This window comes from Dermacentor andersoni, chromosome 2, assembly GCF_023375885.2.
Source record: "Dermacentor andersoni chromosome 2, qqDerAnde1_hic_scaffold, whole genome shotgun sequence".
In the NCBI taxonomy this organism is placed as follows: domain Eukaryota; kingdom Metazoa; phylum Arthropoda; class Arachnida; order Ixodida; family Ixodidae; genus Dermacentor; species Dermacentor andersoni.
This window is the reverse complement of record NC_092815.1, coordinates 181,714,393-181,738,830: the sequence shown is the minus strand read 5'-3', so window position 1 is coordinate 181,738,830 and position 24,438 is coordinate 181,714,393. Positions and strand designations below refer to the sequence as shown.

Below are 24,438 nucleotides of genomic sequence, written 5' to 3'. Positions count from 1 at the left end.
TTTACTGCAGAGTCCACAGTGGTATAAGAAATAATCACTGTACTTCATTGAAGATAATTAAGTTTGGGTCATTAACGTACTAACTAGCTATATCTGTTAGTTTTATCTGCAAATCTCACATTCCTAGTGACTTTATTTCATGGAATAATAATAAGAAAAAACATTGCATCCTGTAAAAACTACAACATACAAGATTGACATGAGGACCTTTGGGTTTATGCTGTTCATGCTTACGAGAAATTTGGAAATCTGGATTAGTCATTGCAATGTATTATGCATGTTGATGCTCCGTGTAGGTAGAGGTTGTAGCAGATAGTTTTGCTCTTGTGCAGTTGTTTGTAGTTTGTATATATGAGGCCTATGTGGTCAGAAGTGTCTTGGAGATGAGTACCAACACCCTTATGTACAAATACATCCTCAGTCATTGTGAAAACCAGTAACTAATTATTCACAAATAAATTTTGACGTTGACATTTTATGCTATTTATACTTGCATTCTTGCACATTTGCTGTGGAAGAGCTTTTAATACATATACAGATATTTATGCAAGATAGCAGCGCTGGTTGTAGATCTTTAACATTTAACGGAAAAGTGAGGGATTCTTTGTCCAGTAGCCTAAGTTTCAGGGATACTTTTGTTTAGTGGATGGATGGATGGAAACAACTTTATTCTGAATCCGGCAAATTTGACGACCCGGGCTCAGGTCTCCCATGAGGGGACTTCGAGGCCTTGCCTCGTCGCCGCCTCTCGGGCTTGCTGGACAGCCCACTCTTGTGTCTTGAGGTTGGAGCTGCGCAGAGCGGCGACCCACTTCGACGCAAGAGCCTCCGGAGCTACCGCCATTGTAGCTGATGCAACCCGACACTCCCACAACATGTGTGACAGCGTCGCTCTAGTGTCCTGACATAATTTGCAAAGAGCAGTCGGGTATTGCGCGGGGAAAATGTGCTGCAATCGCACCGGACTGGGGAATGTTTGTGTTTGCAATTGTCGCCAGATGACTGCCTGGCGACGTTTCAGCATGGGGTGAGGTGGGGGCAGCAACCACTTGCCTAGCTGGTAGTGCTTGGTGATGTCATTGTACCTGACCAGGCGTTCTCGCGTGTTTTGAGCCACCAGTTCCGAACTCGAAGAGGCGGTCTCCGATTCTGCGCGGCGGGTCAGTTCTCGCGCAGAGCGGTGTGCTACCTCGTTCAAGTTAATGAGGCCCTCATCGGTGGGGGTGGCGACGTGCGCTGGAAACCATATGATGGCGGTGTTATTGAAGTGCTGTCGACCAGCTTTCCTTAGAATCTGGAGAGCTTTGGAGGAAATGCGCCCCCGCGCGTAGTTGCGAACTGCGGATTGTGAGTCGCTAAAAACTACCTCGCAGAGGGGGTCGGTAAGCGCAAGCGCAATCGCTACCTCTTCTGCTGTTTCGGGGTATTCCGTTGCGACACTACACGCGTGCGTAAGCCGGGAGCTAACGTCTACGACTACAGCCGTGAATCGGTGTTCTCGTGTGTATTCTGCGGCGTCTACAAAGCGCGTAGTCCTCTTTCCACCCAAGGAGCGCAGCAGTGCCTTGGCACGGGCCTGGCGTCGGCCCCGATTAAATTCGGGGTGCATGTTTCGAGGTATAGGGGCGACAATCAGCGTGTCGCTGAGGTCAGGTGGAATGACCTGTTTCTGACCGTGTTGGACATGGTAGTTGAAGCCGAGTTTCTGCAGGATGTACCGGCCCGTGGCTGTCAGAGACATGCGTTCGAGTTGAGAGGTTCTTTGCGCATCCACGATTTCCTCAAGCGTGTTGTATACCCCCAGCTGTAGCAGACGGGCAGTGCTTGTGGACTCCGGTAGGCCAAGGGCGATCTTGTAAGTCTTGCGTATAAGGGTGTTGATTTTCTCCCTATCAGTGACATTCCAGTTGTGGAAGGCAGCCACATAAGTGATGTGACTGATTGCGAAAGAGTGTATGAGTCGCATGACACTGTCCTCCTTCATGCCCGTGTGCTTGTTTGTAATGCGTTTGATCAGGCGGGTAGCCGCTGTAACTTTGCCTTCAATTTTGCGGATAGCTTCTATGTTTGACCCGTTGGCTGTTATATGCATGCCTAGGATGCGTATCTTCGGGACTCGGGGAATGCAGGAGCCGTCTTGCGTATAGAGGATTATGTCGTCACATTGGCGCGATTCGGCTGTAGGCTTGGGCCGGCGGCGCGAGCGGTAGACGAGCAGCTCCGATTTCAGTGGAGATAGTCGGAGACCTGTGTCTTGGAGGTAGGTTTCGACTGCAGATACCGCTGCTTGTAAGGTGCATTCTATCTGACCGTCACTGCCCTTGTTGACCCACAGGGTGATGTCATCTGCGTACAAGGCGTGATGGAGGCCATCGATCTCGTCGAGGTAGGCCGGGAGACCTAGCATCACGAGGTTGAAAAGGAGCGGGGATATGACCGATCCTTGAGGAGTGCCGGTGCTTCCTAGTGTATGTTCGTCGGATGTCATGCTGCCGACCGCGAGGGTGACTGTGCGGCGCGAGAGGAAGTCTCTGACGTAGTTGTAGCTTCGCTCACCCAAGTTGAGCTTGTTTATGCGGCTCAGGATTGCTGCGTGTGCTACATTGTCAAATGCCTTTTCCAAATCTAGGCCGAGGATGGCCCGATTGCCACTAGTTGGGTCATTGATAATCTGGTGGTAGAGCTGGAGCATGACGTCTTGAGTGGAGAGGTGTGACCGGAAGCCCACCATAGTGGGTGGGTAGGCTCCAGTGTCCTCGAGGTGGTGGTTGATGCGGGAGAGGAACGCGTGCTCCATCACCTTGCCGACGCAGGATGTGAGGGAAATGGGCCGCAAGTGGTCGAGGCTGGACGGCTTGCCTGGCTTCGGTATCAGGACTGCTTTGGAGCGTTTCCACGCCTCTGGGATGCAACCTGTTCGCCAGCATTTGTTGATGTATGCCGTAAGAGCGGTTATCGAGGCATCATCGAGGTTTCTTAGAGTCTTGTTCGTAACCTTGTCGGGACCAGGTGCTGATTTGCCATTAAGGTCGTGGAGAGCTGCGCGGATCTCTGACTCGTGAAATTCTTCATCGAGTGTCACATTTGTCTCTCCAGTGTAATCTCCGTGTTGCACATCAGGCCGTTGAGGGAAGTACTTGGCTAGCAGGCGTGTCACGAGCTGGTGATCACTCGTGGTAGTCTGTTCCTTGTGCAAAAGGCGTTGCAGGTTTGCTTGCTGAGCAGACTTGCTCTGCGTTTCCCCCAAGAGGTGACGAAGGAGACGCCACGTGCTGCCATTGTGGAGCTGCCCATCGACCGCGTTGCAGATGTCATACCACTGTTGGCGGCTTAAGGTCCGGCAATGTTCTTCAAGCTGGCGATTGATATGTGCGATCTTCTTACGAAGCTTTCGGTTGTGCCTTTGCTTTTTCCATCTTGCGTTTAGCGACGTCTTCGCTTCCCAGAGGTGGGCTAGTCGGCTGTCGATCTTGTCAACCTGGACCTCGGGTGCGAGCGTCTGCGTTGCCTTGTTCATGTTGTCGTTGAGCGTCTCCATCCATGCCTCGATGTCATCGATGTTCTCCTCACCTCTCTGTTCAGCTCGCTGCTTTCGGAATTTGTCCCAGTCCGTCCATCTGAATAGCTTAGGAAAAGGGGGTGTACCCGCCTGAGGAATTCGTGTTTCTATGATCATGTGGTCACTACCGAGATCTTCAAAGGTATTGCGCCACATTGCTTGAGGGATGTTACGGACCGCCGTCAAGTCTGGTGTCGTGTCCCGTGCCGTAGACGTGCCCGTGCGGGTCGGCGCCGTGGGATCGGTAATAAGAGTTAATTCGGCATCATGTAGGTCCTGCCACAGGCGTCGACCTTTGGCGGTAGTGTAGCCATAGCCCCAGGCCTCGTTCGGGGCGTTAAAATCTCCCCCCACCAGAAACGGGTTTGCGCCCGCCAAGGCAAGCGCCTCTCGGAACAGAGAGAGGAAACGAGCCCGTGAGTGAGCCGGATTACTATATACGTTGAGGAGAAATACACTGTGGTTGCGTGTTCTACAGGGAAGGAGCTCTACAAGCATGTTTTCCGCATGTGTGCCGCTTACGCTGTGTTCTTGCACTACTGTCCCTTTCCGAATTAAAATTGCAAGTCCGCGATCAACGGGAATCGGCGAGGCATGCGCAGTGTAACCTGGAAGCTTTGGTACGGTACCTACTGTTTCTTGTATCATTATGATGTCGGGTTTGGGCTGCGCGTGTCGGACGTATTGTTGCAGCAGTGGTTGCTTCTTAGTGAAGCCCCGACAGTTCCACTGCCACACCACGAGCTCGTTAGTGGGGCTGGCCATCGTGGTGCTGTACTTGTGCGTTACCTGAAATAGGGCTAGGGTGAATGACTGTAGGGCCCATGGTGGGCATCATTTCCATGCCTGGGCGAAGGCCTATGTGAGTCTCAATTTTGTCTATATGAATTTCAACCCTGTCTGTTCGAGCAGTGAGGTTATTGACCGCAACGCCGATGTTGCGGATCCCGGTTTGAATTTCTGAAAGCAGCTTCCTCATTTCTTCTTGTTCTTTCCGCCAGTCATTTATCGTGACATATGCTTTGCGCCAATCACTTACTGCTGATTCGCGGTTCTCGAGCTGTTGAGACTCGGAACTGGCCGCCGCTCGTTTCTTTGTGGGCGGCGCCGCACTGTCGTTACCGTTCGTGACGGGAGTCGGGACTAAAGCAGGTTTAGGTATAGATGTCTGCGCCATCGACTGTTTAATCTCTCGAATTTCTTGGGTTAATTGTAGCACGACCGTACGTAATTGTGCGTTTTCATGCTGCATTTCTTCTAATGCCACATCCCTGGGGTCCCTCTTATTATTGGGTTCTGAGGCGGTAGCTCCCTCAGTCAGAGTAACTCATGAGCACTTCTTTTTTTTTTCCTGCTAATATTCTGTTCTGATATTCTGCTCTGCTGATAAGCATTCCATAGCGACTTATAGCAAATGCATAAATTTTTTTTACTGCAACATGTTAAGTTGCAATGACCATTGCTCATTGGTCTAAAGCAAGCCAAGTTGGCCAAAATTGTATCATGCTATTTATTTTTCTGTCCTTGACAGATGACGCCTTATGTTCTGTGGTCCTTCGCACAATCTACTGCTGATTGCTTTAAGATAACTAGAGAAACAAGAACACCCAGCAAGATCTTAGAACCATAGTAATGGCTTTGCAATTGAGTACAGTGAAAAATAAATGGAAATACCATCTGTAGCATGCCTGAAAAAGTGATAAAAGCCTATATGTGAGAGCCTATGAATGCATTTGCACTAAACTTCAGTGAAGTTGGAAGTCGGCAGAATGTAGCAGGAAGAAGTTTATCAGCCAACCTTTGCTGCAAGCAGCCCCATTCAGCTTCATGTACATTTTACATAGAATAAGCTGTAAGACGTGTTGATGCACTTTTTGACTGCTGTCGCTGACGCTAGGACAATTCAGAGGAACGCGTCTCCAGGTCAAACTGCATGTTTTAATTTGAGTGTGTGTTGCACATTTACGCTGTGATACTGGTGTACACTTGCACCGGGGCTCCAAATTTGTGTGAAGATGTGCAAGCCGTCACTAGCAAAATATTCACTTCCCCTGTCGTAGTGAAATATTATTTCCGAACCATTCTTTTGGAGACGACATATCACTGCCATTAAGAGTGAGCACATAGCTTTTCACAGGCAGCGTGCAGTGTCATATGCGGATGCTTTGTTTGTGGTGGCTCTGCTTTTGAGCATGTTTGTGTGTGTGGAAATGCATTGTTTTTCGACTTATTCCTGCATTGTGTGTTTGTGTTCTGGTGTGTAAAATTAACATGCGCTTGTTACATATTCATCGACATCAAGTTAGTCACTATCCGTTGGTTGTGTGGAATGTCACTACTTAAAACGCATGCAGTTAACAGGCGTACCAGCACTGTAGCGTTCAGATGCTTGGAATCAATATTTGTAAAGTAGAGACAGCGTATGTAATAGCTAGCATCAGAAGTGAAAATTTTAAAACTTTCTGCAGAATCCCTTAGAGTTTGCCCTCGTGAAGTAATCTGTCATTTGAAAAGCAGTGAGGAGAATTTGAACATTGAATTTGAATTTGAACTTTACGATGACATTGCTGCTAGATATTTATACTATGCTAATATTCTTTGCAAAGTGGAAACAAGTTGGTGTTACCAAACAACATATTTTTAAGCATGGGCTCCATTTTTCTTTTTTTTTTTCATATGTGATGATGTGCTGGTAAAAATCATTGCATTCAGCAGTGCATCTATTGCTTGTGGCTGTAAGCAGCTAACCAGCTGTTGCACATAGCTAAATTCCTCAAGGCATACCTGATATGTCTAGCCTTTGCTGTGAATATTTATTGAACTTACTTAAAAGACAAAGCGCCTGAAGAAGTGGCACACGTATGAGCATAGCACTCGTTCTCATACAAAATGAGTATTGTTATTGTTATTAATGGCCAAGCATTCAGATGGGCAGCATACTTTTGAACTGCCTATTGGGACTGACAGGATGGCAGAGCAGTGTAACAAAGTAGCAACAAGGCTGTTCCCTTGCTTTTATAATGACCCCCAATGTTCATTCCTTCCCACTTCTACAACATGCTGCTATCGATGCAGCAGTGATGAATGTGGGCCAAGACTTGCTGCGTTGCAGTTCATGTATACATGCTTTCACTTTTTAATGCATAAGCATTCTTTGGCGAGTACCCAGGAAATTGTCCGTCATGCGAAATGTGTAATGTCTTATATCTGCGCAAAAATGCGTAATTTGCAAATTCAAGACATTGAATCATTATAATACAGTGAAACCTCGTTAAACCGTAGTTGGTCGGAGCTCTGAAAAAGTACATACTAAACGGTAGTACTGCTTAACCGAAATAGCATGAGATTGCTCACTTACCTGTCAAAAACGGAACTCGGAGTGCGAGAGTGCGATGAAAGGGGAAGAAACATGCAGTATTTATTTACTTCACGCGACAAACATGCTATTTTCGTTTGATGTCGCGGCAGCCTAGCAGTGATGACAGCAGCCTCAAACTTGTTGAAGCTGTGAGCCAGCTTTTGAGCCAGCCCCCTCTTCTCGGCAAACACTCGCATGGCAGATTCCTCGTTGGTGTTACATATTCTCCGTGCACAGGCGCGGTAGTGTTGCAGAAGTCGCGGGGCACTTTTTCATTGCGGGGTGCTGTTCTCGTCGCGACAATTGGATTTATGAGGCTGACGTAATGCGTAGGTTCTGCCACTGTCAGGCCTGAACCGCCAGTGCTGTCGCTTTCTGTGTCGTCCTTATCACTGTCCCTAGGCGACACTTCAGCAACAACAGAGGCAACCATGGCGAAAAGTCGAACCTCGTAGCCGGCATCTCTCTGCGGTCGCAGCAGCGCTGCTGAGCAACTTCTTCGCATTCCAAATGCCACACACCGTAGTCAACAGTAGACCCATGTCACGTGCCAGCGACGACTTTTCGCGTCACATTCGATAGCACAAACGATGTCTAATTTTTCTTCTAAGCTAAGCACCTGGCGTCTTTTATATCCGAATTTCGGAACGACGCTAGTTCTCGCTTGCACGATGCCACAGCACTCTCTGGCACGGTGCCGAAATGATATTGATGTTGATGAGGCTTAATGCGCAAACGCACAGTGTGCTTGGAGGCTGTTGTGCTGATTTGTGAGGCTTGTTCTGCCGGCCGCCCAATGGAGATGACCCACCGCCGTGTTTGCGTGCCGAAAAGTCGAAACACTACGTGTTAACCGATACGTACCCAATAAGCTGGTACGGTTTATGTGGATACAAAACACATTATGTTCAATGGCCGCTGAGTCGGGGATTTGACTTTGCTAATTCAAAACAAAACTACTGTTTAAGTGGGTACGGTTTAACGAGGTTTTACTGTAGTGTAAATGTAGGTAATTGGTAGCTTTATAAGTGATAAGGAACAGTTGGAAAAGAAAAAGGAAATTGATCAGAGAGAATAACCATATGATAGATTTATGCCTACCCGTATGGATACATAGCGTTCCTATGCTAACTGAAATTTGGGGCTGGGCCAACTTGAAATTTGTAGGTAGGCCAACTCAAATTTGGCGGTATGCTTATGCATACTTAGACAACCCCAGGGGCTTTCTGCATAATTTTTGCTTTTCGAGATGTGATATTCCGGCACAGATAACCGAAACCAAAATTTAGGAAGTACAGGGCGTGAGTTCATAATGTGCATTTTCACCAGGTATGGCTTCAGGACAATGCTAGTGCATTGTCATGAAACTGCACCTAAATGGAAATTCTTGCACATACAGGCTCCATGCTGTGGTGAAGCTGTGCCGAACTTCACCGAAGAGGAACAGCAAGAGCAGTTGTTTGCTAATGCATAAAACAAGATTGTTTTCGACGATTTGCTTTGTGTTAAATTTTCTTTGCAAAAGGCAGGAGCTGGCTAATACGCAGAGTCGGGTTGTACATGTGAATGCACAGTGCAATTTGCTTGTCACTGAAAGCTTACTGCAAAGCACATTATCAAGGGTGTGGAAGCAGGGAATGGATGACATGAGAAGCTTTGGTCTTTGTTTTGGTTGCAGTTTTCAGCTCGAATGCACTTGGCAAGCTACTGGATGTGGCTTACTCCTTTTTTTTTCTGCATGTCAGTGTTTTCCAACTTCCTTTCAACTTTTCTGTTGCTCTGCTGCAGCTCCACTTCCACACATGGGAGTCACATTTGCCACCAATGGCTCTTGCACGTCGCTGGAAAGCGAGTCATCCACGCCGTCCAGTTCATCTGCTAAGGAAATTGATGCACCCATCCGTAATGGCGACGTTGGATCTGCACAGTGTTTCACACGGGACGGAAGCCTTGTGAGCAAAGGTCATGCTAGGTAAGCTGGGTGGCACTGCTGCATGGGCTGACACCTCATGCATACTGCAAGCTTTGCACGAAAGGTAGCTTCTAAGTTTACTGGGTGGAGGCACCGAGTATAAAGCATTTGAAGACTTACTGTGTGGTGACCAGCTTGGTGTTCATTCTAGGCACAAAAGAGTGCAAAGATGTGTAGCGATAATACCCAAGTCTAATTACTTATGCATATTACTAGTGCCAAGCAATTTTTGTTGTTTTAGGGAGTACTACGCTGTCGAAAATAATGCAGTAGGTTCCTTCTGAGACAAACTGCCAATATCTTGACAAACCGAACAGCTTGTGGTCATGTCTTTAGGTTCCCATGGCTTACTAAACTTCGGCTAAGCTAAAATTCGAATAACGCAAATAGATTTCGAAAGCGACTTCTCACTCAGGTATTAAGCTTGTTGTCTAATTAGGTACACATACTGAAATACATTCACATCTTTTCATATATTTGTGCTATTTGTGTTCTCGTGATGCCTTGGTTCATGCCTTGTAGCACATTTCCGCACTTAATTCATTGAGTAATTTGCCCACTCACAGTGCCAGTTACATTCAATGTAGCTAGATTATAAAACAGTAGAAAGCAAATTAAACAGCCAGTAGATCTATGAGTGATCGCCATACTCTCACATTATTGGGGAGACATTTATTTTGATTTGAGCCTCTATGCCTATCTTGATACTCGTGCATGTTGCAGGGTGACCTTTTTTTTTTTGTTTTTCTTTTCTTCAGGTCGCAGTCTTTGCCATTTGCAAGCCCCACAGGCATTGTTAGGTATGACAAGTTCGAGCCCTCTGAAATCAAGGACCTCTTGGTCTGTTTTCTCTACCTCATCAAGCAGCTGAACGAAGGTTCGTAAATATGCTTTTACTAGTCGCATTTTAACACTTTCTCTCTCTTGCTCTGAGGAAGAACACTGCTACAACAAGCTTTTGCTGTAGATACATGGCAGTGAAAATTTGGGGGGGTTTGCTGCAAATACTGGTCAATCGGTGTAAATATATTTTACTGCTCCAGCAAGTTTGCGACTTGTAATAATTTTGACAGAACTTTAAGAAAAATCTGATGACACCTAAGCACTTCTTATTGAGTTGTGAATGAGATAGCATTGTGCCGCTGAGCGGTCCTTCGAGTTATGAATTCCTCACAGGCAAGCGAGCACATTTTATTTAGCCTTACCGAAGTGCAGTTGGAATGCTTGCATGGACAAGGAATGCACGGATAACACAAGACTTCCGAGAGTGAGAGCAACGATCATGTGACATCACAGCCATACATAGCTCACCGGAAGTGACGCGTGGCACAGAACGCACTCTTCTCAGCATGGCCCTCAAGATTAGGCACCACCCACGACTGCTTCAAGTGCATTGTAATATTTTGAAAGTGACATCGTGTCCGTTAACCACCAGGTGCAGGCGTCATCTGCTTAGGTGCTGCTTAAAGGCTGCTAGTAAGAAAATGAGACAAACACCAGCTGTGTAACTTTGCCAAGACTGCTTCAACAGTATATACCACTAATTTATAACCAATTTAGCCAAAGTGAAATTTCATTGTAGTATACCTTCAATTGCTGTTCGAAACTTTAAAAAGAAGTTAAGCTTTCTTCTTAGAGGGGCTACCATCTGCTTTGGATTGCCATGTTAGTGGCTGGTGTAAAACTTGAATTGCCACATCTGACTTATGTCTGAGTAATTGCCATTTCTTCGCTAGTGAGCATTTTATAATGAAAGTGCCTGACAATGTGCTGTATAGAACAGTCATATTATGCTGCGACACCAGCCTTTTTCCTTCTGTGCTGCATAAAATGGCTGCCAAAATGATGCCAACTATACTTAAATAACTGGCTTAGTTTCTTAACTACAGGACATTTACTTTTATGTCGTGAAGATGTAAAAGTTGGTCAACTTTGAAGGCTCCTTGTCTCGTCAGTCATGGCAAGTCATCACCAAAGTCTGTAAGATGTGGGTCACAAGCGTGGAAATTTCGACGCTGTATTACTCCCTGTCTCTCAATTTTATGTAGTTTCTATTTTTTTTGCATGCCAAACATTTGTTCTTGATAAGTCACCCATCTGCTATTTTAGAATTATCTCCCAGCCTTAATGCTTTTGCTATTGTGCCTCTTTAATGTAGTTATGTACTGCTTAGTGATGATGGGAGGTTTCCATAGTATAGATGTACTGATGTAATGCCTGTTATAAGGGCATTTAGGTTTAGTGCTGTCATGATTACCGTATATGAGTATATTTGTGATTTTATTTTTGTTGCTCATTGCAACATGGTCTTGCAGGCTAATTTTGTAGGTTTCTTTTGTTAGCACTTTAATTCTGACGCAAATGACCATATGTTGCAAAGACCACACTCACTTGTGTGACAGTTGATCATAATGCACACTTAATTTTTTTGCTAATTTATAGTCATCTACACATTCATGCAAGAAGTTATTGCGAGCATTAAAGCACACTAATAGATGCTTTTTGTTTACAGACCTACTGATTGGCTGGTGGCAGCAATGCAGAGACTGTGATTTACTTGACTTCTTTCACCTCCTGGAGTAAGTTCGTCTTCTTCTTTGTCTTGGGTGTGCAAGCAGAGTGTGTGCATGTGTTCTGCGGGAAAGTGTTGGTTATGTGGAAGTTCCAATTGTTCTATCTGGAATTTTTACACATTCTTACTGTGAACTCTCACACAGGCTCTGTTTGCATCAGTTCAGATACATGGGCAAGAAGCACATCCTTAAAGGACGGTAAGTGCACATGACCTAGTCGTTTATATGATTCCATTATGCTTGGATAAGGAGTGAAAAAATGTAGCAGCACATTATACATAGACAGAAGACGAACAGAGCCCCCTGCACATATTGAACCAGAACCAAAACTAATAACATAACAGTGATGTTTATCCCGCTTTCGAAGGTGCGTCCATTGTGAGAAAGTGCTGGTGTTTTTCTATCAGGATCTGGTAATCAACAATGGCTCTAAAATATATATATATATTTTGCCAGGCCATTCATCTGACATGTTAGCAAGTGGTAGCTAATACTACTTCGAAAATGTGCCTGTATCTGTACAGGCTTCCCACTTTGTAAAGCAATGGTTTTAGCTAATGTGTAGAAAAAGATTGGTGCGACTTGGATCCATGGTGTGAGTGAAAAGTTACTGGTATATATGTAATTGGATGCAAGTGCAAGTTTGGCCATCAGCTTTTTAGGCTTAACAATAGTTTAAAGTGGCTTCTTGTAGTTTTACTATATTGGTCATTGTCATCAGAATGCCATGAAAGCCCCATAATTTAATTTAATTTGATTTGAGCTTTGAGTCCAAGCCCTGTTTACCCTTCCTTTGCATACAGGCATGCAGTTTCCTTGGCTTTTTAACTAGTAAAAAGTAAACGTAGGATAAGCACCCTTCCCGAGCTGTTCTGGGCAACCAAGGGCAATGTTTCGTTTCAGTAAATATTTGTTTCTTTTCTTTCTAATGTGTCGCAGGTTATTTTTAGGCCGCATTTTGCATTCTCTCCTAATTTTACCGTGGCATATTTGATCCCGCTTCTTTTTGCTGCTCTCTGTAATGTAATAGTCAGTTTTATTTTAACTAAGCATTCTTAAGCTAACATTACACAATTTAGCAGTCAGGGTGTATTCAGGTTTTCGGGGGAATGTGGGACTGTGGTTCCAGTGAGATGCGTCACCTGTGGTGTTTATAGAAACATTACTTTACTGGGTCAAGTTGTAGTGTCTAACTAATATTTGTTGAGGGGAGGCGCATGAGGATCACAATGTGTTGCCACAAACTCGGAAGGCCAAAGCACCAAGTACTACTGCAAAGCTATATTGTGCACTTCAAGACTGGTGGGCTGATTGTGTCATTCTTTTATCATTAAATAAACAAGGAATCAGCAGTCCTCAAGCGCACAGGCCAAGGCGATGACTTTGCCTGCCAGGACGGCTCCACCTACGTTCACCCAACGATGCAACAGCACTTACAGCGAGAATGCAGCCATGGGTAAGCTAGCCTGTCTGTTTTATTCTGTTAATTTAAACTGTGCTGACATTTGCAGGAGTTAGAGAAAATTCAATTGCATCAGTACTGTAACACAGCCTTTTTAAGGTCACCACTACACAATGGGCAATTCTCCATGCATTTGACTTGTGTAGGTTGAGATATAAGAAAAAGTACTTCAAAAAATGTTTAGTTAATCATCAACCTATTTTAGGTCTATGGCTGGATGCGGACGCCCCTCAGCAATTTTCAGGATGACCATCAGCTCCTGCCGATGTGTAGCATCAGTCATCAGCTTGGCAGGGGCTGTGTTGCGTGTTCAGCATTCTCCATTGAAAAAATTTTTTGGTGTAGTTCGTCTCTTGGCTCTTTGAGGGCCACAGAGCATGAATTTATCGAGGCAGTACAGATTCACTTGATTGTGCTCTCAATATGTGAAACCAATGACATATATTCTTCTCCATTTGGAACAGTTGTGATGATATCATTAGGAGTGCATATTATTGGACTAGCCAATGACAATAACAGAAAAAAAAAACTCTTCAACCAGAAGCTGCTTGGCTTTTGCAACAACTTGTTTTTATGGCTTGTTGCTATGACTTGCCCCGACAACTATGCTGTTGTTATGATATCATTGTGCACATATTTAAGCCAAGTAGAGGAATGGTTTAATCTGTTGTTGGCAGCACTCAACTTCTACTTTGGCAACTTTCTATACATATATATATATATTTTTCAAACTGGCTTTAAGCAGTACATGTATATTATGTATAGTTGTGCCCATCTAATTGACTCTAGTGTAGTTGCATTGCTTACGAGATGGGTGCATGCATTAGTTTCTGCTAAAATTGTTTGCGATTCCCATTACCTTGGGTGCCCCCTTGGGTTTCATCACATTTACTACAATACTGCTTACAACACCATAACCCAGCTTAACGCTAATGGCGATAAGTTAAGATAAATAAGCTTGCAATATAACTTTTAATCATTGATGTTAGCACCATGCGACAGGTACATCTATCGAAGAAGCATTTAAACAACCTACAGGTGCACAAAACAACTCTAAAGGTTGGGTATGGCAACTAGGGAGTGAGGGAAGAATTTGTTTGAAGAAATGTAGAGAGATGCACCTTAGATAACTATCCTCTAGCATTCTACTCAGCTCAGAGGGAAGGGGAAGAGGAAGGGTGTAAGGAGTGATGAGTAGGATAGGCAGTATGATAAAACTATGTGCATATCTATGTCCAATGGGCTAGTTCACAACCTTGGATCTAAGCCTGTGTTGAGGAAAAAATTTTGAGAGGCTTGATAGCTCGCTTCATTGATATTATGCCTGGCCATGGTCCTGTAACACTTTTTCACTCAAGGGCCTGTTGTTAATTGGTACTAACAAAGATTTCAGTGTCTGCCGTCCGCAGTCATATTGGGGGCAAAGAACAAGTACATATGTGCTCCACTGTCTCAGGCACTCTGCCCAAGGTAGTAACTAGTTTAGGGGTATAACCAATGGTCTGATGGATGTGCAAAGATGTTGAGAGCTGAAAACACCCGAAACTACTGTGGCTCTGCATGGCTTACTCGCACTCGTTGTATTCACACAAAAATGTGGCATCTCTTTTTTTTTTCGTTCTCATCACTAACTGTGCCTGTTTCTTCCAATGCCCACAGAGAACGGTAGTGAGGTCGATGGAGACAGCTTCTACCGAGCGCTACTAGAGGCAAACATGGCCACCGAGGTTGGCCTCATCACCCTCGATGTCCTGGGACTGTACTGCGGGCGCTTCAAGGAGTCGCTGCTGTTCAACGACGGCGACAACCCGACTATGCGGCGCCTTTTCGACATCTACCTCTCCTTTCTCGAAGTGGGCCAGTCTGAGAACTTGCTGCGACACCTCTTTGCAGCCCTGCGAGCCTTCATCAACAAGGTCCGTTTTCTATGTTTGTCATACACGTCGTGTGTTCTCCGTTGGAGGGTACTACATGCTCGTCTTGTGATAGGTAGAAGAAAGAAGTGGTAACTCCTGCAGATTTAACTTTACAGTTAGTGCTGCTATCGCTCAGGGGCTAAATGTGACAAATACACTTAGTTTGGTACTGTAGTACCTACTCAATTGAAATGAATAACGAGCGAACTGCAGCAAATTAAAACTATAATGAGAGCACTGAAGAAGCAGCTTTCCTGTTTAAGGTTATTAAGCGCAGTGGTAGAGAGGAACAGGCAAGTAGACATATGAGTGTTTGTGTGTGTCCACTTGCTTGTTCCAGTGAGTCACTGCACTTAAACATTCCTGAGTATGTCGTACCAAGAAGACGGAAGATCAGTGCTTGTCAACTTTACTGTGTTCAGCTGTTTACGACTGCATAACTAACACCTAAAGAGAGGACAGCTTTTAAAAGTGCACAATGGGTAAAAGGTCAATGAGCTTCGGAGACATTGGGTACAAACATTGTTGCATTTGGCTGAGGCTGTTTTAATGTTCTTCTAAAAGTACACTTGATTGAAGGTATTATCAAACCACATGAACTCCTTAATGGCAAAATTTTGAGGCACAGGAAGAATGTGCTGCGGCAATGGATAATTACTAACTCTTACATGTGTTGTACTGTGCATGGTAAAGGGAAACTGTTTGTGATTTAGCACAGCTGTTTTATTCATACTTTATTCTTTAATGTTAAATACTAATGCTTCTTTATTAACGGTGCATGACTCTTGCTCGTATCAGCAGCCATTATCTGGTTGAAGTTGTACCTTGTTCTGTTTCCAGTTTCCTGTTGCTCTCTTCCAAGGCGATGCCTTCCTTTGTGGAAAGTTGTGCTTTGAGGTAAGTACTGAGCTCTGTTCATGTCTGTTTTATTTCTGGGTTTTTACACTTAGTTATTCAGAAGTGATGTGAGTTTTCTCTTGCATTCAAACTGTTGGAAACCAGATGCTATGCCTGGCCAGCTTCACTTTTCTTTCTTAAGTCTTGACAGTAGAACACTTAATTAGTGAAATTTTTCTATTTTGTCAGTCTGTCATGCAATTTTGTAAAGCTGCACTAGAGTGCTTGAACTGTACTAATCTTTGATCTGTGGTGACCATGCTGTATGGTTTTGTACTGCATGTGAAACTTTTCTTTTAACATTTTACACGCACTTATAAAGGAGCTACACATAAAATTCTTCCCTTTATACACCATACGAGAGAAAAGCAATTAATAGATAATTGAAGGAATTCAGCTATCTCATTCCAGATAAGGACATCTATGGGTTTCCAACGAACGCCCTAAAACAGGCATTCTGCAAAGGATATATAAAAGGAATGTTGTGTAGTTCCCGCACCAGATTTGTTATGGGGTCATTAAATGTTGGCATTTATTTCATTTACCTGTTGTTAAAAGCAGGGGTTCCGTAAATTTTCACTACACTTCTAAAGTTTTCTTTAGCGTCTTAGCTCCAAAGTTTTGCATTGCAGCCTCCGTCTGGACACTGCTTTTTAACAGTATCTATACTAAATGTGATCAAGTGCATAGAAATTGTTGGTGTAATTGGTAGTTTTATTGTCTCACATATGGCAAAACTCCAAGATATTACAGCCACATTAAGAGCCGCGCTGTTCATATGCGAAGGTCAGGTCTGTTATAGTAATGTGCGAGCTTCGGCGAGTAGTACCATTTGTGCCACCTGCGAGTAACTGCTGGTGCAAAAGGTGCAAGCATGAACCACAAGAGTCATATGCCTGTTTTCGGACCATATGAATCATATGGGGGCCGTGAGTTGCGTGTTGTAGTCATGGCTTACGATAATTATGACCTCGAAATCTTTGTGACCTTCCAGGGCATTGACATTCACTGAAATACAGTAAATGGCGTAAACCATTCAGGTACTCTGCCTCATCCGTGAACACTGCACCACCGTTGCCCTGTCTAGCCAGAAAGTGTCGAAGCTCTGACTTTTACCCTTCACAAGGTGAACAATAGCAAAAAAATCAGGCATTTTGTTTTCACAGCCGACGCCTGTATGATTGCCAGTAGTGCCGATTATGAAGAAAATAAGTTCTGCAGAAATCTGCAATGTGGAGGGAGTTTTCAGGTAGGGAAAGATTGTTATCCATGCGTAAATAGCACTGAGTTGCAAATGAAACTGATATGAATTTGTCAGGAAGAAAGCTGTGTTGAAGAAAAATTTGTCCTGATCCAGGGATCCGAACCTGAACATTTCTGGGGTGGTCATTCACTCCATCTTGGCTAACCACAAGGCTAGCAGATTGCAGAGTGAGGCCAAATTAATTTGCAAATGAGAGGCACAGTAAATTCCGTTATTCAAATCGTTTCTCTGAATACCCTTTCATAAAACTCCTTCCATCTTGCTCATTTTACAGTGTTTGACTGAATGCAAGTTGATTCTAGAGTAATCGCAGAATCACCTGCTGTGGTTGCTTAGTGGATATGGTGTTGGGCTGCTAAGCACGAGGCCGCGGGATCTAATCCTGGCCACGGCGGCTGCATTTCGATGGGACCGAAATGCGAAAACACCCATGTACTTAGGTTTAGGTGCATGTTAAAGAACCCCAAATGGTCCAAAATTCCAGAGTCCCCCACTACGGCGTGCTTCATAATCAGGAAGTGGTTTTGGCACGTAAAACCTTCCCAAAAAAAACACACACAACAAAGAGTAGTCGCAGAATCACATATGCTATGCCACTCTGTCATACTTTTCGCACGTATTGAGCATGCCGTGTTTCACCTGTGCAGCTCCTCCGCTGCTGCAACTCAAAGCTGTCGACTGTTCGCAATGAAGCATGTGCCCTGCTGTACCTGCTGATGCGAAGCAACTTTGAGTTCACCCGAAGGCAGGGACTCACCAGGGTGCACCTACAGGTATACGCTACGCATGTTGTCACCTTGTGCAGCTTTGATAATTTTACCTGCATCATCCGCACTAGAAGTTAAGTAATAGCTAATTGATGTGCTGAGGTTTCGACCGAATCAAACGCTTTCTCGTAATCAATGAAAGCTATATATAAGGGTTGGTTATATTCCGCACATTTCTCTATCACCTGATTGATAGTGTGAATATGGTCTATTGTTGAGTAGCCTTTACGGAATCCTGCCTGGTCCTTTGGTTGACAGAAGTCTAAGGTGTTCCTGATTCTATTTGCGATTACTTTAGTAAATACTTTGTAGGCAACTAACAGTAAGCTGATCGGTCTATAATTTTTCAAGTCATTGGTGTCCCCTTTCTTATGGATTAGGATTATGTTAGCGTTCTTCCAAGATTCCGGTACGCTCGAGGTCATGAGGCATTGCGTATACAGGGTGGCCAGTTTCTCTAGAACAATCTGCCCACCATCCTTCAACAAATCTGCTGTTACCATGTTCAATTCTATCCATACTATACTTCCTTATGTCAGCTGTCTTACGCTTGTTGATTAACTTCGAAAGTTCTGCCAGTTCTATTCTAGCTGTAGGGTTGGAGGCTTTCATACATTGGCGTTTCTTGATCAGATCTTTCGTCTCCTGCGATAGTTTACTGGTATTCTGCCTAAGGGAGTTACCACCGACTTCCATTGCACACTCCTTAATGATGCCCACAAGATTGTCGTTCATTGCTTCAACACTAAGGTCCTCTTCCTGAGTTAAAGCCGAATACCTGTTCTGTAGCTTGATCTGGAATTCCTCTATTTTCCCTCTTACCGCTAACTCATTGATCGGCTTCTTATGTACCAGTTTCTTCCGTTCTCTCCTCAGGTCTAGGTTAATTCGAGTTCTTACCATCCTGTGGTCACTGCAGCGCACCTTGCCGAGCACGTCCACATCTTGTATGATGCCAGGGTTAGCGCTGGCATCATGTGAAGTTATTATGTGAAGCTTGTCTCGTAGTGGCACACCACGGCAATGCTGAACAGGGTACAGTGCAGGAAAGCTGCATTGCTCTTTTGTGAAGAGCAGCAGTATGAATAGTAATGACTGCTCATACGAAAGAGGGCTGTTTCTGAAACCTTGCCTCGTGCTGATTTGTCAGTTTCGATAATATGCGTATGTTTGATCACTTGACGAGCATTCTTTTACTATTTTGCCAGTGTCACGATATCACAATCACTAGATCACTTTCATTCTCTTTCAGTCTGGTTTAAACTTTATTCTCTCTTTTTTCTTTTCAGTTGATAGTTTCTGTTTCAAGATTACTGGGTGAAGTGATTGGGCTGAACACAGCGAGGTTCCAGGAGAGCCTGTCCATTATCAACAATTATGCGTCTGGTGACAAGGCCATGCAGAGAACAGGTATTGAATCTTTTTAAGCTTACATAGGTGATCTGGTCAAAGCTGCATGTTTTGCAAGTGCTTCTACAGCCAACCATGCAGCCAGATCTATCGATCTACTGAAAGTATGCAAGCCATTGGTGAACCAGGCTGACAGCTTGCATCTCATATGCGCAATGTCCAATCTAGGGTTTTAGCTCCGTTGCTAGCGCAGTGGACTTTGATGACTGTAAAACTGAGAAATTAAGTTTAGATGTAATGAGTGTATTGGTTAGAAAGCTTCAATTAAGTACTGTGTGTTTGTGGCACATGGCTTCTTTCATAGTTCATTCATTCATCAACTTTCATTCTATGTTGTATTGTAACCAGCATGACTGAGACATTTGCACTCCTCACATGGACTCTTTGTGGTTAACAGCTGCCATGGTTGCTTAACGGCTTTGTCATTGTGCCGCTAATCATGAGGTTGCAGTATCAAACGCCGGCTGTGGTGGCCACAGTTCAGTGGGGGCGAAATGCAAAAACGTTCGCGTACCGGGCACTAGATGTATGTTAAAGAACCCCAGAGGGTCAAAATTAATCTGGAAGTCCCACTACAGTGTGCCTCATAATCGGATTGTGGTTTTGCCTTGTAAAGCCCCAGACTTAATTAATTAAAAATTTTGTGGCCAACATTGCGAAATAAAAGCATTTTGTCTGGGCGGGCTGTTATGTGTAAAACCACAAAAGCCTGAACTTGATAACAAGGCCTTCCTTATATAGGTGTTATAAGTTTTCACTAATTTTGTAAGTTTCTGTCTTATCACTGTCCTCGAGTTGGAAGTTGATACTATGTGTAAATATGTGTGTAATGAATGTGAACTTGGTTAACCTGGCCCAAAGGGCACGTTACCTTTCTAAACATTGCCCATCTTTCTTTTCATTTTGTGTGCTGCGTACTTCATGCTTTAATGTCTCGGCAAGTGTGAACACATTTCTCACATTGTTGCACTGCGGCACAAGCTGCTCTTGTTGTGCCTTGTTATGTGTACTGCTTTGCCGAACTCCGCGACACCTTGAGAAAAGGTTGGCTGCTAGATATCTGGACCTGTCCTTGCAGTCTTCCCGAGCGAGGTCAAGGAGCTGACCAAGAAGATAAGGACGGTACTCATGGCGACAACACAGATGCGGGAACATGAGAATGACCCCGAGATGCTGGTGGACTTGCAGCACAGTTTGGCCAACAGCTATTCAGCGACACCAGCCCTTCGCAAGACCTGGCTCGAGAGCATGGCAGCCTACCATCTCAAGAACGGCAGCTACACCGAGGTGGGCCATCTTGTCTTTGGCACAAGAAAACTACACTTTGAAAATCCCATGTAAAGTTAGCCTTAGATACACCTACTAGAAGATGTGCTAATGTAACAACTGGTCGATTCCTCCTCCGACTTCTCATAACTTCCAGCATAACAAGGTACCACAGTTTCAAAATTACTACATTTGAGATCTGCAAACTGTGAAGCTTCAAGCATTATGATGTCTGTACAGTAGGCTTTCGTTAATTTGACTGCAGTTAATTAAATTTTTCAGTTAATTTGATCCTTGCCTAAGGTCTTGGCAGCAATCATGCATTTCAATGGGCCCAAACTTCCCTTATTTAAATAGTAAAATTAACCTTCGCTGAATAATTAGAACTTTACCAGTCACCACACTGCATGACTGTTATGGTGACCGTAATAGCAATCCCGTATTGGCAGCATCTGTCTCGGCGGAGCTTAGAGGACAACGAATGCGTTGAACACACGTCACCTCTCCCCAAAAACTCCTATTTTCAGCCTGCCCTAACAAGATTTTCAAGCAAAGACCGTCAGTAGCTCACAATGTTTGAATATGGTATTTACCCAATTCTATCTAGTGCCTTTTCTTAAAAAGGAAAAATGGGCCAAAAATTGCCTGCACAGTGCAATCGGGTACAAAAGCAAGACTGCCTTCTCAATGTTCATGTGCTTTACTGTATTGCGGTGAAGCTGACTTTAAAAAAATAAACTTGTGGGGAAGCAGATTTTAGAAAACCAGCCGCAACTGGGCAAGCAACAATGTTTCTTGCTAAAATATCAGGTATGCATTATGTTTCTACTTCGTTTAGGAGCTTTAATGTCATTTCTACGTTAGACACAGAAAAAGTGGCCGTGCATTTCATTTGGAAGCGTGTTAAAGCCGGGCAAGTATTGTCAAATGAATCAGCGGTGTGTATTGGTGTTTTTTCTGCATCTTGGTCAATGCGACCCGCCGGATAATTTGATTAGTTTCGTTGGTCCCGTCAGGGTTGATTTAATGGAAGTTGGCTGTAACACAGGTGCACCCTCCTTGTTGCTGTGTGCACACTGGTGCATGATTATCGATAAACATTCCGGGTGTTTCTTCTTTATATGGAGGATTTCGTGGTATTCTTTTGACAAAGAGCACTGTTTAATGAACCCTTGGAAGCTTGTTAGTGCCCTATCATAGGGAAAATGGAGCTCCGTCTCTGCACCGTACCTGTCTTTCGGAATTAGATGACCTGTCTATTCCTCTATGCATATACACCTCCACCCCCAGCCACCTCCCCTCGCCCCCCACATCTAAAACTCACATACCTTCACAATGTGGCCTCAAATTATCAAGGAACCCGTTGGCGTGCTCCCTATGATTTTTGAAAAAGAATACAGAAGTTGGGTCAGTGGATGAGAGTTCTTGGTTAGAAGAGAGCTTTGCATGGTTGTGAAGTAAGTTTCAACGCAACAAGAAGTAGACGCAGTTGATGTGGGCATTGCCAGGTTAATTCAGTGAAAGTGCATTAATTCTAAGTCCACCGTACCACAAAAGATCTTCAACTTGAGTGCATTTTCGAAGTACCCGAAAAGAAAAAACGAAGAAGAAAAGAAAAAAAGGGGAGGGGGCAGCAGTACTGCATGACACAAACATGTCATGTTTATTATGCGTGTGGCAGGGCTACTTGAAGTAATCATCGATGCGGGATTGCTTGGTACGGTGGTTCACTGCGCCAAGGGTCATGATCTCTAGCCCGCTAGTCATGCGCTTGGCATCTGCTACATTCAACAAAGCTGCGGACGATTTTCAGGGCATAAATAACTATTGCTAAAGCGGGTTCTCCAGTGGGTTCAGACGTCTTGGCCATGGCCTACTGTGTCAGTGACTTCATCTTCTATGTACTTAGCAGGCAGTGTCCGCATGTCTGCTTCTACACTGAAGTAGTAAGCAAAGCCCAGTCAGTCTAGTCTGTTACTCCTGTCACTGCCTTTGTACACTAGTGGAAATGCACACGTGGCCAAGAGTTTTAATGCGGTTGGGAACCTTGGCAATCGTACCTTGGATCGTATGCACATAACACTCCAACAGTGGAGAAAACATGACAGCACTTGCGTCACACGACAAAAAACCAGCAACGGAAAAGAAAAAGTGCCACGTTTATTGATGATGATGATGTTCTCACTCGCTTCTTCGTAACAGACGAAAAAACATAAAATTAAGGTGCATCTCCACAGAACATAGGCACTTCGCGCAGCTGTACAGCTTATCAGCACCCACTTTGCAGAACTCTTGAGTTTGCTCGGTTGGTGGTGTCAGAATCGCAGCCTCAGTAACTGCTCTGTCGGAGTTGTTATCTCTAAGGCTGTGCATTTATGTACTGTGAGCACCAGAAGCACGGTGAAGCAATTACTGGAGCTCGTCGCAGCATGCCTGTCTCGAAGGCCACAACCGGAAACGGCAATTTGTTGAATGGATGTGCGTGGGCTTTTCAAATGATTGGGTATAATTTCTTTGCAAATTACAGGACTGCACAAATTCAAGTTTACCATATTTTGAAGTTGACCGAGATCGAATCGTCAAGCTTTTACTTTATATTTGATATGCAGTACAGACCAAACTGTATTAATTTGCTCTAGTGGCTGTGTTTTGTATAATGCATGCAGTGATCTGGTATGTTGATCAGCTTTAAGTTTTCTTTTATTTTTCAAGCCACCTGCTTTCTTGACTTGCAGGCAGCACAATGCTACATTCACGTTGCTGCATTGGAGGCCGAGTACCTGAGACACAAAGGTAATCTTTGGCATTGTGACTTTCACAATGCAGCTTTGCTTTTGTATTATATTTGCATTTTCCTTCCATCCGTTTACAGTATACCACAAGTGGCCTAAATCACTACGTCCTCATTAAGCTTGGCCCCTGTTGCCTTGTAAGCAGAATATTGTGGCCTGAATTATTCGCTACTATGAAGAAAGAGCCTAAACATAGCTCCTCTTAGTGCTTCTTAGTGCCTAGGGTTATTTGTTGTACAAGCTGTGAAGCACTGTATGCTAATGACCACTTGAGGGATTTCGTAGCCACTCAAGGGTGAGAGTACCTTTCGGATAAAAGAAGGTGGCCTAATAATTATAAATGTTATCTCTGACAGCTAGAAATGCAGCAGTCAGCACAGTGAAATAAAGGATATAGCTGTTAACAGCAAAACACAATTCTTCAGCAGACTAAATCACTGAGTGCTGAGAAGGTTGAAAATGGAGCATGCTATTTTGGCTTAAGGATTCGTGCACGACGTGTATTATTGATGCGAAAGCATCAAACGGCCCATTGAGCGAAAAAGCCGGCACCTGTAGCAGTGAAACGGCGCCTAAATTCCCATTGGCTGCGACACCATGCCATGTCACGTGCGCACCTCAACGGAGCAGAGCAGGCAAAAGAGAATACCTGCTGCTGCGCGGGTGCACCAGGTGTTACATGAGGGGAGAGGGCATCGCCACGGCGGCACGTCACCTTTGCTCTCGCAAGCCTGTGTTATCTATGTATTCCTTGTCCGCGCATGCTTTCACCTGTGCTCTAACTGTGGCTCGGGAATCACTATAAGGAATTATTATATAAAAGAACAGAATAAATTAGAGAGGAAAAATGTTGGCGGTAGTGACTTGCGAACCTAGGACCCCCCACTCAAAAGTCGTGTCTTACCCACTGGGCTAAACCAGCGCCTCCTAGATTGCAGGCCTGTGCACTCTGCCTTATGACTTTGTGCTACTTGGACCGAAATTTCCATTGCCAAGCCCAGTGTGATGAAAGCAGTGACATCAAAATCACTGCGGCTTACTCGGGAGCATCCCCATTAGATCGGGCAAAATAGTATCACGTCACGGATCAAAGTGCACGGGCCTTGTGCTATCTAGAAGGCATTGGCAAAGCGTTGCAACGTGCTCGTTTGCCTGAAAAGAGTTCATAACTCAAAGGACCGCTCAGCAGTGTTCAATTGGAC

General features: G+C 44.4%; 1 protein-coding gene across 2 annotated transcripts in view; it reads left to right on the top strand.

The window, feature by feature from the left end:
* Positions 1-24,438, top strand: part of Ziz (dedicator of cytokinesis protein Ziz) — a 209,292-nt gene that overhangs the window by 157,492 nt on the left and 27,362 nt on the right. For both annotated transcript variants that reach the window (XM_055075992.2, XM_050187159.3), the window contains 11 exons: positions 8,706-8,889; positions 9,648-9,766; positions 11,402-11,468; positions 11,607-11,660; positions 12,806-12,918; positions 14,584-14,840; positions 15,681-15,737; positions 17,649-17,774; positions 19,058-19,178; positions 20,257-20,465; positions 23,180-23,237. In XM_055075992.2, coding sequence (XP_054931967.1) covers positions 8,706-8,889; positions 9,648-9,766; positions 11,402-11,468; positions 11,607-11,660; positions 12,806-12,918; positions 14,584-14,840; positions 15,681-15,737; positions 17,649-17,774; positions 19,058-19,178; positions 20,257-20,465; positions 23,180-23,237 — 1,365 coding nt within the window. The remainder of the gene's footprint in view (positions 1-8,705; positions 8,890-9,647; positions 9,767-11,401; positions 11,469-11,606; positions 11,661-12,805; positions 12,919-14,583; positions 14,841-15,680; positions 15,738-17,648; positions 17,775-19,057; positions 19,179-20,256; positions 20,466-23,179; positions 23,238-24,438) is intronic.